The sequence below is a fragment of the Poecilia reticulata genome, chromosome 11, assembly GCF_904066995.2.
Source record: "Poecilia reticulata chromosome 11, P_reticulata-male-v2, whole genome shotgun sequence".
In the NCBI taxonomy this organism is placed as follows: Eukaryota; Metazoa; Chordata; class Actinopteri; order Cyprinodontiformes; family Poeciliidae; genus Poecilia; species Poecilia reticulata.
This window is the reverse complement of record NC_088840.1, coordinates 20693990-20710936: the sequence shown is the minus strand read 5'-3', so window position 1 is coordinate 20710936 and position 16947 is coordinate 20693990. Positions and strand designations below refer to the sequence as shown.

Sequence of the window (16947 nt, the reverse complement as noted above, 5' to 3'; positions counted from 1 at the left end):
TTTGTTTCATTTCATCTTTTTTTTTTTTCTTTTTTTTTGTTTTGTGGTAACGTGTTCGGGGATGTTACAGGACGGGTTTTGCTGTCCGGGCCCACAGATCGGAGCTGGTGTTGTACTGTTTTAAACCAACCCTCCCCTCTTTTCTCCGCTTACTGCCGCCACGCAGAGATCCGTCGCTCCTCGAAGGACTCGACGTCTGAGGGAGGAAAACGGTTTCTCGCCCGGCGCACATGCAGACGGGGCGGGCCGTTAACCGGGACAATGCCAAACATGTGCAGTTCACACGGTCCGTGGGATTTTTACTTGCAACAACAACAACAAAATGGTGACCTGGAGTGATGTAGGATTACACTCGTAAAAAGTGTTTTTTTTTTTTGTTGTTGTTGTTTTTAATCACACGTAGGAGACGTAAAGCAGCTTATAATAGCATCCAAAGTGAACTAAAACGATTTCCTCATTTGCATCCATTCTGTCACTGCTGTAAGTTGGGGCTCTTGTTTGTTTACTGACAATAATTTTGAAGATTGTCTCTGGGATGTTGTGAGTAGGGCATTTGATGAACTGTGTGTGTGTGTGTGTGTGTGTGTGTGTGTGTGTGTGTGTGTGCGTGTGCGTGTGTGTGTGTGTGTGTGAGCGAGCGAGCGCGCCCGTGTGCGTGGGTCGGTATGTTTTCTGGTGTTGACTCGGGGACGGGGGGGGCAGCGACTGGAGGGGTTGAAGCGAACGGCAAGCGCACTTTCTGCCTTGTTTGCCCCCCCCCACCTCCCTCTCCTCTCCACATGTGATTTAACAGCTATAAATCTTCTTAAATACATCCACGTGTATACATTCAGCCGTGTGTATATGTTCAGCATCCACATGAAGACTCTCTGCAGAGAATTGTCACTTTCTTTCCTGTAATTTAAAGCATCTGTTCTCCAGCAGGCGAGTGAAGTTGGACGTTTTAATTTTTCACTCTGAATTCTTCTTAGCATGAAAACACCGCTGGGTGCTGCTTGCATTGCCTGTTACTGGTTTATACATTGATAGCTGTACACTTAACACTGGCTCCAAGAGTCTCTCATCCCTCCTTCAACGTTGACGTGCACATTAATGTATGTACCCATGTTAAAAAGATGAACACCAGTCGTGTGTCCCAGCGAAAGATCTCTCAAAGATTGTATTATGTTTCCAGAAATACCGAGGTACACCGGGTGGTTTGAGCTGTTTTTAGCATTTATGGTTTTTAGTAAAAAAAAACAAAAAAAAAGGAGCCGTAATATACACACATGTATGTATATTGGTATGTATCTAAGTTTTGTCTACCCCAACTTACATTCCCACAAACAAATGTTGCAATTTTTAGTTCAAGGGAGCAATGTACAAGCAGAGAAGTGTCTTATTATAATAAAGTTATACAGAGAAGGCAAAAGTTAAATAAACTACTTTTGATTTAATGGAAAATAATCGTAAGTCTCGTTATTGACGTGACGTTTTCTCTGCAGCCGCATGAAGACTGGAAGTCTGGGTTCAGGTAACAAAATCGGCTGACAAGCATCAATATGTAGATCTGTTTAAATGAAAACTATCAAGTTAATTTAGTGAAATAATTGTGACTCATTTCCTCTTCAAGGGGATTTGCATGAGATGTCTCACTGCAAAAACAATCTTACCAGGGGTCTGTTTTATAGTGCAAATATCAAAGTAAAAGTGAAATGAAACCAAACTTACAAGTAACTTTTCAGCTAAACATAGGAGCTCATTTTGAGTAAATTATTCCTTAACATTGATGAAAAAGTGCTGCTTCAACTGGCAGATTATTTCACTTATACTGTGGGGAAAATGTCCTAATACCAGTACATTTTCATCAATGTTAAAAAATTAACGGAAGCTCTGATCTTGCTGAAGTTACTTTTAAGTCAATTATGTCTCAAGTGTACTAAGAGATTTGCACTAGACAAAAATGGACCTAAACACTGGTTTTTATTTTGTTGTTTTTTGCAGTGAGCAAAAAGTCAGACAATTCAAAAGATTTATTTTTTTCCAGAAACGTCCAAAGTGCTGCTCTTAATTATTCAAGTGTTCACAGTTCAGTATGTGGTTGATTCAAATATTGTGTAAAAGATGTCGAGGTGCAAATGTTACTGACCTTTAAACACACAAAGTCTCCACGTTTTGTCGGCCTTGTTTTTGTTCTTTCAGTTTAACATCATAGTAAACAGGACTGCAAACATTAAGTGACTCACTGAAAAACAGACTTGGTTGCATCTGGTTACTAAATTTCACTAAATAAAGCAAGAGTGATGAAAATCCTGAGGAACTTGGCCAACCTGGAAGTAAACTGTCTGAGCAAACAAACTAGAGCATTTTATGCTGCTTTTCTGGTGAAAATGTGAAGATTTTTAATTTTCCGGCCAGATTTTGACTACCCAATATCTACTTCCATGACGTTGTACTTGACTGGACAGAAAATACCTTAGCAATACCTGGTCTCCATGCTGTACAGGTAAGGTTTACTCAACAGTTTTCAATAGTCTGACATTAAAAGTCCTTATATATTTTAAATGTTCTAATATGTTCATCTGGCATTTCTCTCCGTAACTGGCTTCATATTCTGACAAGATATAATTAATGTTTCTGTGTTTATATTAGTCAATTTTGGTTTGGCTACTTTTTCTTCAGCCATTTTAATTTTCTTTAATAATTTGTTTACATAAGGTTTTTAACTTGTTTTCAAAATTATTATCACAGGGATTCCTACACAGGATTGGATAGTCCTCAATGTAACATATTTTCAGGTCTGTATAAATACCTAAAATATTTTTAGGCTTTATTCCCTATATAATTTTCTAAAACTTGTAAACATCCATTGTTTAACATCCAACCATTCATACGTCTTCTTCATTCCACTTTTTTTATTTTTGCAACCCAAATTTAAATTTGCCTAAATTAAAATAATTTTCCATAAATTCATTGTTTTCTGCTCAAGATTAGACTGAAAAGGGCTGAAAATCTCATTTTTAATCACTTCAGAAATAATTTTTAATCCCCACTAGTGTTGTACTACTGGAAGCTAGCAATAGGGGGCAGCACTGAGCCGTCGGCCGCCATAGGGAGAAGAAGATCCTGCTTAGTGAACCGGGAGGGGGTGTCCATTTTATTTACACTAGAGAGATAGCTTTGTAACTGAAAGTCGGCTTTTCTCTGGCTTCAAAAGTTAAAAAACAGGTAGGTATTTATTCTAATTGGACTGGGATATTTAATAAAACACGGAATATAAGGGGATTCGAGCGGAAGTCGGTCTTTAGCTTGAGGCCTGTTTTCTGACGCTGCGCCATTAGCCGTTTTTAGCCTAGCTAGCTAACTTTGGCTTCAGCAACCACCACATTTGTTTAAAACACATTTATAATCAGAATCGACACCTGTTAATTTACACATTGCGATATGTTTGAGGAAATATTAAAAGTTTTAGTTTTTGAAAATAAACCTTCACTTAAGGTTATGACTTAGTTGTTTAGCGTTAGCCATTTTAGCTCCGATGGTATGGATTTGACTCATAGCCAATATATTTTGGGTCAAGAGAGCTGTACTCTATTAATTCCCTCTTTGGCAATCATTTTTATGAGCTTGCAAAAGGAAAACTATTACTGAGGTGGGTAGTCGGGTAATAGTTGCCCTACTTCAGCATATTTTAACTCAAAAGTAAAATGTAGTCATCTAAGAAACAACTCAGTTAAGAGTAAACAAGTATTTAATTAAGATGTCACTCGAGTTATGAGTAACTGGCCATAACTTATTTTATTTTCTAAAATGATGTCACAGACTTGAATATAAAGTTATGTGGTATTTTAATGAGGAAGATGGAAAAAATGGAGACATGATTACAGAACAACAAAGCCAGGCAGAAGAAACACTTTTCTTTAAATTCTTCAATATAAATTTATGAAACCAATGATCACAGTATGTAATGTGAAAACATTTGTTAGAACAGGGTGAAGTGCTTTCTTTCATTGACTGGGTGGTATTTATCGGATTGATCTCCAAATGCCCCCAGCAGATGGAAATAACTTTTAAACAACAAACTTGTGTGAAATAAGACGTCTCACTTCAACATAAACAGCATTTTACGTTGCAATACTTCATCGTGATATTGCTCAATATAAAATGTAACGTGTGGTGCAGTAAAATTACTCCTAAAAGTTAATTTTTTCCAAATGTTACTCAAGTAAATGACTGATTAACCTCTGGTTAATTATTCATTCAACAGCGAGGAAAGGGAAACTTAACGTCCACTTCTTTTGACCGAATGGTTTTAGTAGCTGCTTTATCTTAAAACCTCTTACTGTACGGTTTTTGTGGTTTCCAGATCAACACGTTATTTAGAAATATTTCACAACTGTTTGCCTAATTTTTGCTTTTGATTCTGATTAAACTAGAGGCGCTAAAGACGTTTAATGGTTTTGTCTGCTTCCTGTTGTAGATTTTTAGAGATGAGCAGTTCGGAAGAAGTGTCGTGGATTTCCTGGTTCTGTGGACTGAGGGGGAATGAGTTTTTTTGTGAGGTAAGTGACCCAACTCTCATCGCTTGTTGACAGTAAAAGCTGAATTAAAAGACATGTTTGGTTCCAGATTATTTCAATGCTTTGCTTCTTTTGTCTTATTAAAACCATAAAAAGCTACTTATTTTAGTTTGTCATCTTCTACTTCCGTTGTGATTCTGATCCTGTTTTGATCTGATTCGGTTTAGTAAACATTGTGAAATCAGAATTAGTCCTTCTAACTTAAGTCAGTACTCAGCGTCTGGCAACTTTTAGATGAATTTCTTCTTCATCTGGTTTGAGTTAAATTGATGAGGAGGTAAAAAAAAAAAGCCATTAGATTCAGTCATATTGTATCAGAGACACGTTTAAGATTCGTTGATGCATTCATTGTTCATACAAGCTGGATTAACTATAGATTAGAAGCATTTATTAAAGGTCCAGATTTGCTTTATTATGGTGAAAGAAGGAAATGGGGAAGCTGTTATGTCTGACTTTATTCCTAAACCTCATCTTTTTATCCCCTCCATCTTTCCTTTAATCCTCCTTTGTTTAGCGGTCCAAGTATTTATCTCTCCATCATCAATCTGTTTATCTTCTTATGCCTTCATTTGTCTGATTCCTCAACTCTCTACTGTGTTTTATGCATAAAAAACAAAACCTTTTGTTTGACCCAGAACTCATTAAGTAACAAAGTTGATCTGGGAAAGGAAATGTTTTTAAAAAATCTCCCACTAAGTGTCTTTTACTCTCCAGTTATTAGTCGGTTGATTAAAATAAATAATCAATTGATCAGCCCTACATTGTACGGATTAGTCGAGCAGAAAGTAGATGAATAAAACAGAAATTCAGCTTTTATAATTTAGATAAAAATACAACCTGAACCGGGAAAAAATTAGTTGTTTTTGACGTTTAGTTTGGTTTTAGTGTTATTTTAATTTAAAAGAGAGTTTAATCAGGTGTTTCTGAAACTTGTCCTGCAGAGCAGCGTTGTCAAACTCAAGGCCCGGGCGCCAAATCTGGCCCTCTGTAGCTTTTTATGAGGCCAAAATTACATCAATAAGTCCCTCCAGATTTCCACAAATCTGCTAAATTTATTCAAAATCAACAAATCTCCACATTTTTTTCTGGAAAAGTTTCTTAAAATTGGTGAAAGCATTGAGTTTAACTAACTGCTGCCTCAGCCTTGCTTAGTTTTTTTTTATTTTTGCTACAAATTATAAAGCGTACACTATAGGAAAGTTGCTGTCGCATTTTAGGCAATAAAATTTTTGTTTCCTATTTTAAAAAACAAAAGTTTTTGTTAATATTTTTCTAATATTGTATAAAAAATCCTTTAATGGTTCAATGAATAGTTTGCACAATGTGTGACCCGGTTTATCTCACAGCATGAAAACTTCCGAACAAACTAAAACTGAAAACGTTTGACTGAACCTTCTATAAGAACCAAACGGATCCAAATCGATGCTCGCGGCCCGACCCGGTATCAGTAGAAGTTCACGTTTGGTCTTCTGTGTTTCCCTGAACTCCAGGTGGATGAGGATTACATCCAGGACAAGTTCAACCTGACGGGCCTGAATGAGCAGGTTCCTCACTACCGCCAGGCCCTGGACATGATCCTGGACCTGGAACCGGGTCGGTACTGCTGCCTGTAGTAGTTCTGTTTGGCTTTCATCTGTTTTCTCTCATCAGAGCCTTTTCCTTTCATTTTTTTCCCCCCAGTTTGCTCCAGATAACGTTTTCCTCCTCTTCCTCCTCGTGTTTCACGATGTTTTAACCTCATGAAGATGTTTTTTCTGTGTCTTCAGACGAGGAGCTGGAGGATAATCCCAACCAGAGCGACCTGATCGAGCAGGCGGCCGAGATGCTTTACGGCCTCATCCACGCTCGCTACATCCTCACCAACCGAGGCATCGCGCAGATGGTAGGCGCCAAACCCAAACTGTGGTCCTGCAGCTCGACCCGACGCTCCGGGATCGAAGACAGGAAATCATGACTTCCTGCTTTTTTCCCTTCAGATCTGATGCAACTGGAAATTAGTAAAGAAACACCAAATAATAATTGAAGCCTCAGTTGCTCGTTATGTCGTCAGAATATGAGAGTAGATGAATAAAACAGAAATTCAGCTTTTATAATTCAGATAAAAATACAACCTGAACCGGGGGAAAAAATGAGTTGGGCCAAATCTGGCCCTCTGGAGCTTTTTATGAGGCCCAAATTACATCAATAAGTCCCTCCAGATTTCCACAAATCTGCTAAATTTATACAAAATCAACAAATCTCCACATTTTTTCTGGAAAATGTTCTCAGAATTGGTGAAAACATTGAGTTTAACTGACTGCTGCCTCAGCCTTGCTTAGTTTTATACACCCTAATTGATACGGAGTCTAAATTTCTTAAAATTCCTTACAAACATTTCCAATTTGGCTCCACAAAATATGCAATTTAGATTTTAAAGGAGGCAAAAACCGTCACAAAATCCTGGAGGAACAGCTACTTACTGATACTCTAACAGTTTAATGGGTTTTATCAACACGTTCTGGGACTACCGGCCCTTTAAGAACATTCAGATCTTTGATATGGAGCAAAGTAAAAATGAGTTTGATACGCCTGATGTAGAGGAACAAAAATCTTCCAGTCAAATTAAACTTACATTTTTCTGGTAGATTCTGCAACAAGAAACCAGTAAAAATGTCAAAACTTCAGGAGTTACAGATTAAATGTTTCTATAAACTCAATGAGATTTTATCCCAAATGATCTTGAATTTCTAAATTAAAATCAGAAAAACTTTATTAGAGCTGGAGTTTTGTTTTGTTGTCACTGCATCTCCTGTAGCAGTCAGTAAAACACCAGAAAACGCCTCTGACTGAACCCACTCTGTTGTTGGTTCTCCATATGTTTCTTCATTTTTATGTCTGTTTTATTAACATGAATAAGTTTGTTTGACGTTTTGCCTCAGTGATTAATTTACTGTATTCAGTAAATATTAACGGTTTGTTTTAGACGGTTTGCAGATGAGAACAAATTGACGGATCTTCAGTCTGAATCCAAGTCAAACACATAATCAGTTCTCTGCTCACTAAGTCTGCATGTATCTATTTATATCTCAGTTATTAAATTATGTCTTTATTTACTCTAGAAAGTATAAAAAATAAAAGAATACTTTCTGTTTAGGCCTTAAAATGTGTTTCAGGTTAAAAAATAGATCAAAATGAAAAGCTACATGTTCCCAGTTTGACTCTGTTTTGTGTTTTTCTGCCATCAGCTGGAAAAGTACCAGCAGGGAGACTTTGGATATTGTCCCCGGGTTTATTGTGAGAATCAGCCCATGCTGCCCATCGGTGAGTCAGATAAAGGAGTTATTTATGACGGCTGCTTTTTACGCTTCTCGACGTTTATTTGATTGAACCTGATTTGCTTCCGTTGTTGGGAGTCGGAATGTTTTCATGAAATGTTTCCTGAATTTGTGGAAATGGAAGCAACGCCTTGATTAAGTTAGGAATATTAGAGAAAAGGGAAATAATAATAATGCAGATCAGAAAATTACAGCCAAAAGGGGAAAATCTGGAGACAATTGAGAGAAAAAGATCAGTTTCTCTGATTTTACTTTTTATAGGTTTATGTTTGAGTAAAATGAGCATTTTTCTTTTATTCTATGAACTTCTGACAACATGTCTCTGAAATTACAAGCAAAAATTTAGTTTTTATTTGGAGAAAAGGAGAAATGGCCAAAATAATGAAAACAATGCTGAGCTTTCAGACCTCAAAGTTCATATATTCTATATATTAATATAGAAACAACAATCTTAATGTTTTAACTCAGGATTGGTTCATAAATCTGTATTTGGTGTAAAAACCAGGAGGTTTTAATCAGGTTCAGTTCAGTGGCTCTTGGTTTTCTTACAGAGCAACGAAATATGTTAAACAATTTCCCTGTTTTTGTTTGGACTCCATCTGGTTATGTTCTGTTTTGTCCTGAATGTTTCATTTTAATGTACAACTCCTTTTAAATGTTATTTTATTTTGGCTGCTCTTATTCATTCTCATATCCAGTTATTTATTTTCTAGATCAAAACCTCTGTGTTTGTCTGTAATGTTTGCTCTATTCACACCAATTGGTGAATAAAAACAAAGATGTTTTCATTGAGTTCCTGTTGACCTCAGGCCTGTCGGACATCCCAGGAGAGGCCATGGTGAAGCTCTACTGCCCTAAATGTATGGACGTTTACACACCCAAGTCCTCCAGACACCACCACACAGACGGGGCCTACTTCGGCACCGGCTTCCCCCACATGCTCTTCATGGTTCACCCCGAGTACCGGCCCAAACGGCCCGCCAACCAGTTCGTCCCCCGGTTAGTGAAACCGTTTCATTCTGTTCTGCCTTCATGTGGCTCTGAAGGTTCGGGTCAGAAACCACCAGGCTCTGCTTGACGTCTGTTTGTCACCGTGTGTTTCCTGCAGCCTGTACGGCTTTAAGATCCACCCCATGGCCTACCAGCTGCAGCTGCAAGCCGCCTCCAGCTTCAAGAGCCCCGTCAAGGCCATCCGCTAGGAGCAACGACGAAGACGAGGAGGAGGACGAGCGTGGCGAAAGGAAAGTCAGGAAAGAAGCACGTGGAGAGGGGTCAGCTGCATTTCCCCCAGATGGCCCCTCGCCATCATGAAGACTGTATTATTTTTGCTTTAGATTAGCCCATATGAGGGGAAAAAGGGTAAAGATTTAAGTGTGAACGAGACGGAAGAATAAAACACACACACACACTTACACAGATATGATCATGGTGAGAAACACACACACACCCACTCATGTAGACGGAGCCACACACTTTAGATTCACCGAACTCATCCGTGCCAAAAACAGAAGGTGTGAGGAAGCGGAGAGACGGAAGGACGGAGGGATGGAGAGACGGAGGGATGGAGAGACGGAGGGATGGAGAGACGGGGGGGCTTCGTGGCGCCGCAGGCTGTGATCCTCCATCTCTGCTCGGCTTCCTCTCCCGTTTGGATGCTGCTGGGAGGCGGTTCTTATTTTTACTTTCTCTTCATCGGAACAGGAAAACATGGAGGCATTTCTGGGGCGGTCGTGTGTGTTAAATTTGCCTAAAGGTGCAGAAAATAATCAAATCTGACTTTCTGAGTCGTCAATTGTAATTGATGTGTAAAAACCTCCTGCATGCGAAAAGCAGCCGCCAGTAGAAACGCAGCTTCTGCTCCGAATGTCGGCAGATTTCCTCCTTCCCCGCAGAAACAGTTTGACGTCGAGACGTTTCATCCATTCAGACCCTGAAAACGCTGGTAGATGGTCTGTAGGACTCGCTGTTTGTCAACGCAGCTGGTTTTAGTTTGTGTTGTTTGTTGTTTTTGTTTGCTTTCCTCTAACCAGGAAGCTGTGAATGTGACCTTTTGACCCTGCTGGCTTGTTTGGTTTTTATTTTTTAGCTAACAGACTTGAAACTCATAAATCTCAAAGACGGGAGTTAAACTTTGCTCTGATTTCAGGTTAATGTTTCTTTATACTTTAAAATTTATGTTCATTTTTAAAAATATTAAATATAAGGGTTCAGAATCGGACTTAAAATATGCCATTTGGTTTGATCAAACATCTGAGTTTAATTTCTGACTTCGTCATCTAGCAGATAAAAATCTTTTATCTTGATTTATATTTGGATGACCTCCATCAAATATTTGTTTTAGTTTGCAGCCTGATTGTTTTTGCTGCTCCTGCATAGTTTCGCAGATTGTTTTGTTTTAGTGTTTAGTTATAATCCTTAATCTGGATTAGACGCTACAGAAACTATTTTTGAGAGTTTTTACAAACAAAAATGATCACAAACTGATTTAAATTACTCATTTATTGTAAGACACTCCAGTCTAGATTTGAAAAATTTTAGTTTTCTTGTTAAAATAGTCAGTGATTCAAAAAAGCTAAAAAATAAATGAATCGGGTGATTATGAACCTCCTGACGTTTTCGTACCACAAAGTTTATAAAAATTTTCTGAAATATTTTTCAGATGCTGAATTTTGTGGATTCAGAGATGGAAGTATTGGAGAGGTTTTGTTTGGTGCCGGGGTCACGGGGTCACTTCATTTCCCTAAAACGGCTTCCTAAGCCTGGACTGAACAGCTTTGTGTGAGTTTCTTCTAGTTGTTGGTATTTATTGCCTTCTAATCATCATTCTGATCAAATATCATGATTAATCTATTTGTATGTCTGCTGAACGGTTTCTGCTGCAGCCCTTGTGGTTCTGATCCACGTTCTGGCCCACGATCAAACCAGAATAATGAAGTCGGTCGGTAATCTGTGTTTTCACTCTGAAGGTTTTGCTAGAAACATGATGTGGTGCCACTTTGGCCGACTTAGATTTTTTTCTTTTATGTTAGTTTTCTTTGATGTTTTGGTTGCATCCACAGGCTCTGACCTCCTGGTTTCTACCTTTTCCGCTGTCTAGCTGCCTCCATATCCGCAGTAACCAACTCTTAATTCATAAATAAAAACATAAACATGTCAAACTATTTCTGAGGAGTTCGACAATCTGAATCCGTCAGCTCGTTCTTCTGCTGCACCGATCCGACTTTAGCCTCTCCTGTTTTTATTTATGTTGAGCTTCAGAGACGGCCTCTCCACCAGACCTGTGTTTACCTTTTCTTTTCACCTTTTCCTCCCAGTTTTTGATGGATTCAACAGGCCGTACCCTCTTTTGTGTGACTGCAACAGAGTTTTCTTTTCAAGACTTCATGACACAAGAGAAACTGTATTTATGTGTCCAGATCTTAACTCATGTTTGTGTTGTTGTGTTTGTGCGACTGGAAGGCTGAGCAGGATTCGGAAACTCAATAAACTTCTATTTTCTTTTCATGTCTTTTGTCGTCTCTGTTGAAATTCAGCCTTGGTGCCACCAGGTGGCACTATAGAGAAAGTTCAAATTACTTTCTGAATATTTGGTCACAAATTTGTATTTTACTGGAGCATAACTTTGTCAGTGTAATTAATATTTACTGTAATTCTCAGACTGTATTTAGATCGGAAAAAATGACATTGTTGTGGTTTATTTTTGTAAACGGTACATATATTAATATGCAAAATTCACATTTTACACGTTTTTATACTCATATTTATGTCTTTGTTTCTTCTATAAACAGTCAAACTGCATTAAAAAAAACAAAGACCCAACTGTTGGAAATAAGTTTGTGTTTTTTGGTGATTTGGAAAATGAGCCGTTTCAGAAATCTCCCGAATGTTGAGTCGCGTTGCGTCGTTACCTAGCAACGTCACCTAGCAACCCGATCGAGCGCCATTACGTTTGGTCAGCTCGTTTTATTGCTGTGCGCCGTACAACGGCATTTCAGGGATTAAAATAGTGAAATATATGAGGTGGAATGGACTTAATGCCACATTTCATAAAAGTGCATTTAAAATATATATTTCTGTCTGAAAAAGTCATTTTGTGTGTGTGCAAAATCACATTTTTACCTAAGGTAAGATTTACCTACACTGAGTCAATCAAGAATGAATTAAAATGCATTTAGATTGTTATTTTATTAAAAAATTTAGCAAAGAATATAGCAATGACTGCCCTGGCTAGTCCAGTGAAGTGAAGAAAAGATGAAGGTACATTGCTTCTAATATCCACCAGCCCTCTTACAATGAGCAAAAAGGAGGATCCCACGTATGGAGGCCTTGGTCCTCGACGCGGCCGTCGCCGGTTCGATTCCCGGCCTGGCGACCTTTGCCGCATCGCATGTCTTCCCCATCTCAATACCTACTTTCCTGTCAATTAACTATCAAATAAGGCCACTAGAGCCAATAATAAAAAATATATATATATAAATTTATTTGATAAATATATACATATGTCAGTGTTTTTTCTTATTTTGGACATTCCCAGATTACGATAATGCTTAAGAAAGTATCAATTTGCATAAATAGGATGTTAGGAATAACTTTATTTTCTACTTTATTGGTAAAAATTTACATTTTAGGACTTAAAATGAATCTATATTATGTACGGGGAGGACTGTCATGGTGGAACAATTTATTTACAAACACCTTTTCTACAAAAGTCGCCAATTCTGATGTTTTATATGCAGATTCACATATGATTCATCATTAAACTATTCCTGAATCCCAAATGTCTGTGTGTGTTTTTCCTGTAGAGAAAAAAGGGCGTTTTCCTGTTTTGGGGTGTGACTGCAGGGATATTTCACATGACTCTTGACAAACAGCAGTTAAGTGGGCAGATTTCCACAGCATTAGTACAAAATCACAAGATTGCATTGCTGTTGCTATGGTTATGTTTACCTCCAGGTCACTCTTTAGTCCTCCTGCAGAGACGCAAACAGGAAATTAAAACTGCTTTTACAGACAGCTTGAGCATATAGCATTGGGAATGACTGGAACGTCTGGGTTTTCCTCATGTGGCTGCTAAGTTTCTGCAGTGGAAGAAGAGGAGTCTTCCTCTTGACTCAGGATAACCTCAAACCGCAGCTTGGGACCTTCCCTTCTCCTCCACCTCCTGTTTTATGAGTTGTTTGAACGCCAGAGGAGTCAGAGGCTGGCGCGCCGCGCTGAGACGGTTTCCAAACGCAGACAGTGTTTGAGTTTGAATCAGATGCTGCAGTTGGGGAATCTGCCACACCCAGATGCAACAGTTTGGTTTTGTATAACTTTTAGGTGGCATAGTAGAGTACAAATCTGAAAAATGGGCCTCATTGGAAAACATATTCTACATTATTAAATGACTATGAAGCATTAGGGCTATGCTAAGAAAAAAATAAAAATAAAGTAATAATATGAGAGTAGTCATATTAACAGAATAAAGTTGTACAAGAATAAAGTAGAAAATAATATGAAAATAAAGTTGTAATAATATGGAAAAATGTCATAATTTGACAATAAAGTCTTAATAATTTCAGAATAAAGTCATAATTTTACAACTTTATTCTTGTATGACTAATTTATTTTCATAATTTTATAACTTTACTCTTGTGATTTTATTTTATTTCTTAATATGGCCCTAATACTTATCATTATAAAATGGAAAGTTGAGTGGAAGGAAGAACTGTGGCAGGGAAAGGTGTCTCAGGAACAACTGTCACATTTCTTTTTGTTAAGACACTTCTAAACCAGAGACAACATCAGAAGTATCTATATTGATAAGTTATTGATCAGTTATTGAGATGCTGATTTCATTTTCTAACTGGATTTAGTTCCATCCACGCTGGATTCACGGTTTTATTCACCTGAGCTGAACCTCATAAGAATCTATGAAGTTATTTTTGTCTATGGAAGCAACATGAGCATCGTTGGCGCCTGATTGGTGCCACAACTAATTGGGAACAATTTTGACATCTTATAGCTGATATTTAGCTGCTTTTGAAGAGGAAAATAATTTAATTTTCACACTTTTTTCTTTTACTGTATTCTTTGTACCATTTGTATATATTTTTTCTAGTAATATGAAATGTGTTGGTTACTAAATGCAAACATGAGAATTAGCTTCTAGGGGAGGAGCCGTCACAAGAAACTGATCAACCAATCAGAAGCAGACTCTGTTGTACAGCCAATAAGAAGAGCTTTCTTAAAATAAACAAAACAATGTCATTTTTCACACTAAAAATGTCAACAATATGTTATTAAATACATAACTATTTTTAATTTAATGTTTAAAATATGCAATTACACTATTCAATAAAACATGTTCACTGAATTTCTGACTCATTTGTATATTTTGGAAACTGTAACAACGAGGAAACATGACTTGTGTCTTTTTATTCATTACACGACCAGAGTCCCAAAGCCACTGAGTCAGTGTGTTAAAAATATAAATGAGTCAGATGGATAACCTGACCATCACAGTAGAGCAAAGTCATATGATTCTGATGTTTTGGAAACAAGAAGATGTTTTCATTATTTTTTAAATACTCAGCAGAAATTAAAAAAAAAAACACCTGGAGAAAAAAACTATTATACTTTAAAACAGAAGAAGGAAGACGTCACTACAATGTAACAAAACATATTCATTTTTTACATTTGATCGAAAGAAAAATTATTTTCTTTGCAGTACAGTCCCTAGAAAAAGTTTTTACACCCCTTTTCTAGGAAACGGTGTACAAACACGTTTTCTAGAAAAGGGGGAAAGATTGATGTATAAAAGCAAATCAATTTGATCAAGAACACTGATCTTTTTGGATGTAAACATTTACAAAAACAAAACCTTTAATGTCAAAGTGAAAATTGATTTCCACAAATGCAAATTTTTGCCCCATTGAAATACATGGTGGAATTCACTAACTGACGTCAGTTACTAGAGTTTCCACTCTAGTAACTGACGTTTTTGAACTTTTAATGCTTTTTTTACAAACAAAATGATGCTGTTTACTTTATGGAACTATCATTGCTACAGCTCTTTCTCTTTTCTGTCAGACTCTTCTGGAGTACAGCCATGTCACACTTTCTCCTATTTTTTCAATATATTTCTCTCTTGTGCTGTTTCTATCTGTTTCTATGCATTCTGCTTGTCTACTTTTCTGTTTGCCTTCTGCTTCTACTAGTTTTACTATCTGCCAAGGTCTTCTGCAATCTTTAATCAATTTTAGCAATTCATATATCAAAATGTTCTGCTTCTTCTGCTCCTTTATGCTTTTTGGTTTGTTATAATTCACTTCAAATATTTCTGTTTTTTTTTTTTACTAATTTCTGCTTCTGCTAATTTATCCTTTTTGCTGTTTCACTGTTTGTTTAAATTATTTCTGGTTTTGTACTAATTTCCGCTTCCTGTGATAATTATGCGTTTTCTTAAGCAAATTGACTTTTTCAAATAATTCAGGTTGCAAACAAACTCCTGCTTCTTCTGCTGAATTCTTCTAAATTTCATTACTTAAACTTTTTCTACAATGTATGACTGTAGCTTTCTTGTATTTCTAAATCAATCATTCTGCAAATATGCTTCTTTTGCTCCTTTATGCTTTGTTTTGCTATGTTTCACTTTTTCAAATATTTCTGGTTGTGTACTAATATCTCCTTCTACTAAATTTATGCTTTTTGATCTGTTTTACTGTTCAACTGTTTCAACTATTTCTATTTCTTCTGTTTTCTTCTACTTCTTAAGCTTTTCTCCACTTTTTCTGGCATTTCTGTAGAAAAAGTGGAGCCCAGTTGAGGCCTAGAAGCAACCTCAACTGCTTCTAGGCCTCATTTCAGAAAAATCTGGAAGTCGCAGAAGTGGCATATTACCATATCTAAACTCATTACGAGGCGTTTGTGTAGAAGCGTCCCTAACATGTGTTGGCAGGTGTAAAGATTTTAAAAGTTCATCTCCAGACAATGGCACTCCCGTACAAAATCTTCTAGTTTTTTCTACCAGGTTGTATGATGGAAACACTCCTGCTCTTTGAAGAGTCCTGTTATATGTAAAAGGCTGGAAGATGCCATATGCTGGTTTGGGTCGCTCGATGTTGTGGAGCCCCAGTCCGGCTTGAATCCAATGTGAAACTGTCTTAAAGAAACTCATTGTCAAATTTGTTAGATGTAGAATAATAATGATGATCTGCAAAGTTAGGAAGCTGAATACAAATAACAGATCTTATGTGTGTATATATATGTACAACCCCTCTGTGACGTCATAGGACAGTTTACTTATCTAGCCACGTCACCGGTGTGTTGCGTAGGCCCAAGGCAGCTGACGTCAGCAAGGTGAATCACATGACAAGCTGAAGATCGAACTTCATGTCACGTGAGTTGGAGAAGACTGCAGAGAAGAGTAGGAGGCGGAAATGGGCCCTCCAACTACAGACGTATTTACGTTTTATTCGTGTGTATGCTCCCAACCAACAACATAGAATTGTTTGTGAATAAAAATATAATGCCCCTTTTCCAGTGTTGTGGTACTCGAAGTCGGTCTTGGTCTCTATGTCTCGTCTCGGACTCGACCGCATTTGGTCTCGGTCTCGGGCGCTGAGGACTCGCATTTTATTTCAAGACCAGTCGAGACCGCAACTGTGAAAATATCACTAAACGTACAACATACTGTCCAGTTTATTTGTTAATGTCTTTGTTTTCAGTGGATGCAAAACGCACCGATTAAAATCCAAGTAATTACGTGTTTCTGTTACTCCCCCCTCCCCCTCCCCACCTTTCACTCGCAAGCGGCGCTCCAGGACATGCGCAGTGGTTTTCTCTCAGCGGCAGAAAATGTCTGTCTAATCGTCAGTAATATAATAACGCTGCATAAATCATAAGAAATCCGATGGCCACAGCTAACTCAACATCGCTTCGCTTTCACAGACGGTGGGGATAACGTCTAACATTTTTCGTCACTTAGAAAAGTAGCTCAGAGAAGGTTAGCTCCGTTGGCATGATGTTAGCAAAGCTAGCTGTACGGAGACACATAAGCATTTGTGATGAAAAAAAGTCACTCACTGCCTGAA

General features: G+C 37.6%; 1 protein-coding gene across 1 annotated transcript; it reads left to right on the top strand.

Moving 5' to 3' along the window:
• The first annotated feature begins 3048 nt into the window (after window positions 1-3048).
• On the top strand, window positions 3049-11377 carry csnk2b (casein kinase 2, beta polypeptide). Its single transcript, XM_008422770.3, has 7 exons — window positions 3049-3207; window positions 4460-4541; window positions 6050-6152; window positions 6326-6441; window positions 7784-7859; window positions 8683-8872; window positions 8982-11377. The coding sequence occupies exons 2-7, from the start codon at window positions 4470-4472 to the stop codon at window positions 9070-9072; spliced, it is 648 nt and encodes a 215-aa protein (XP_008420992.1). The 5' UTR covers window positions 3049-3207; window positions 4460-4469; the 3' UTR covers window positions 9073-11377.
• The last annotated feature ends 5570 nt before the right edge of the window (window positions 11378-16947 follow it).

Excerpts from the sequence above, each read along its gene's own strand:
- csnk2b (XM_008422770.3), top strand. The coding sequence starts at position 4,470 with ATGAGCAGTTCGGAAGAAGTGTCGTGGATTTCCTGGTTCTGTGGACTG. Across the intron at positions 6,153-6,325 it reads GATCCTGGACCTGGAACCGG|ACGAGGAGCTGGAGGATAAT; the intron begins GTCGGTACTGCT and ends CTGTGTCTTCAG. Across the intron at positions 6,442-7,783 it reads ACCGAGGCATCGCGCAGATG|CTGGAAAAGTACCAGCAGGG; the intron begins GTAGGCGCCAAA and ends TTCTGCCATCAG.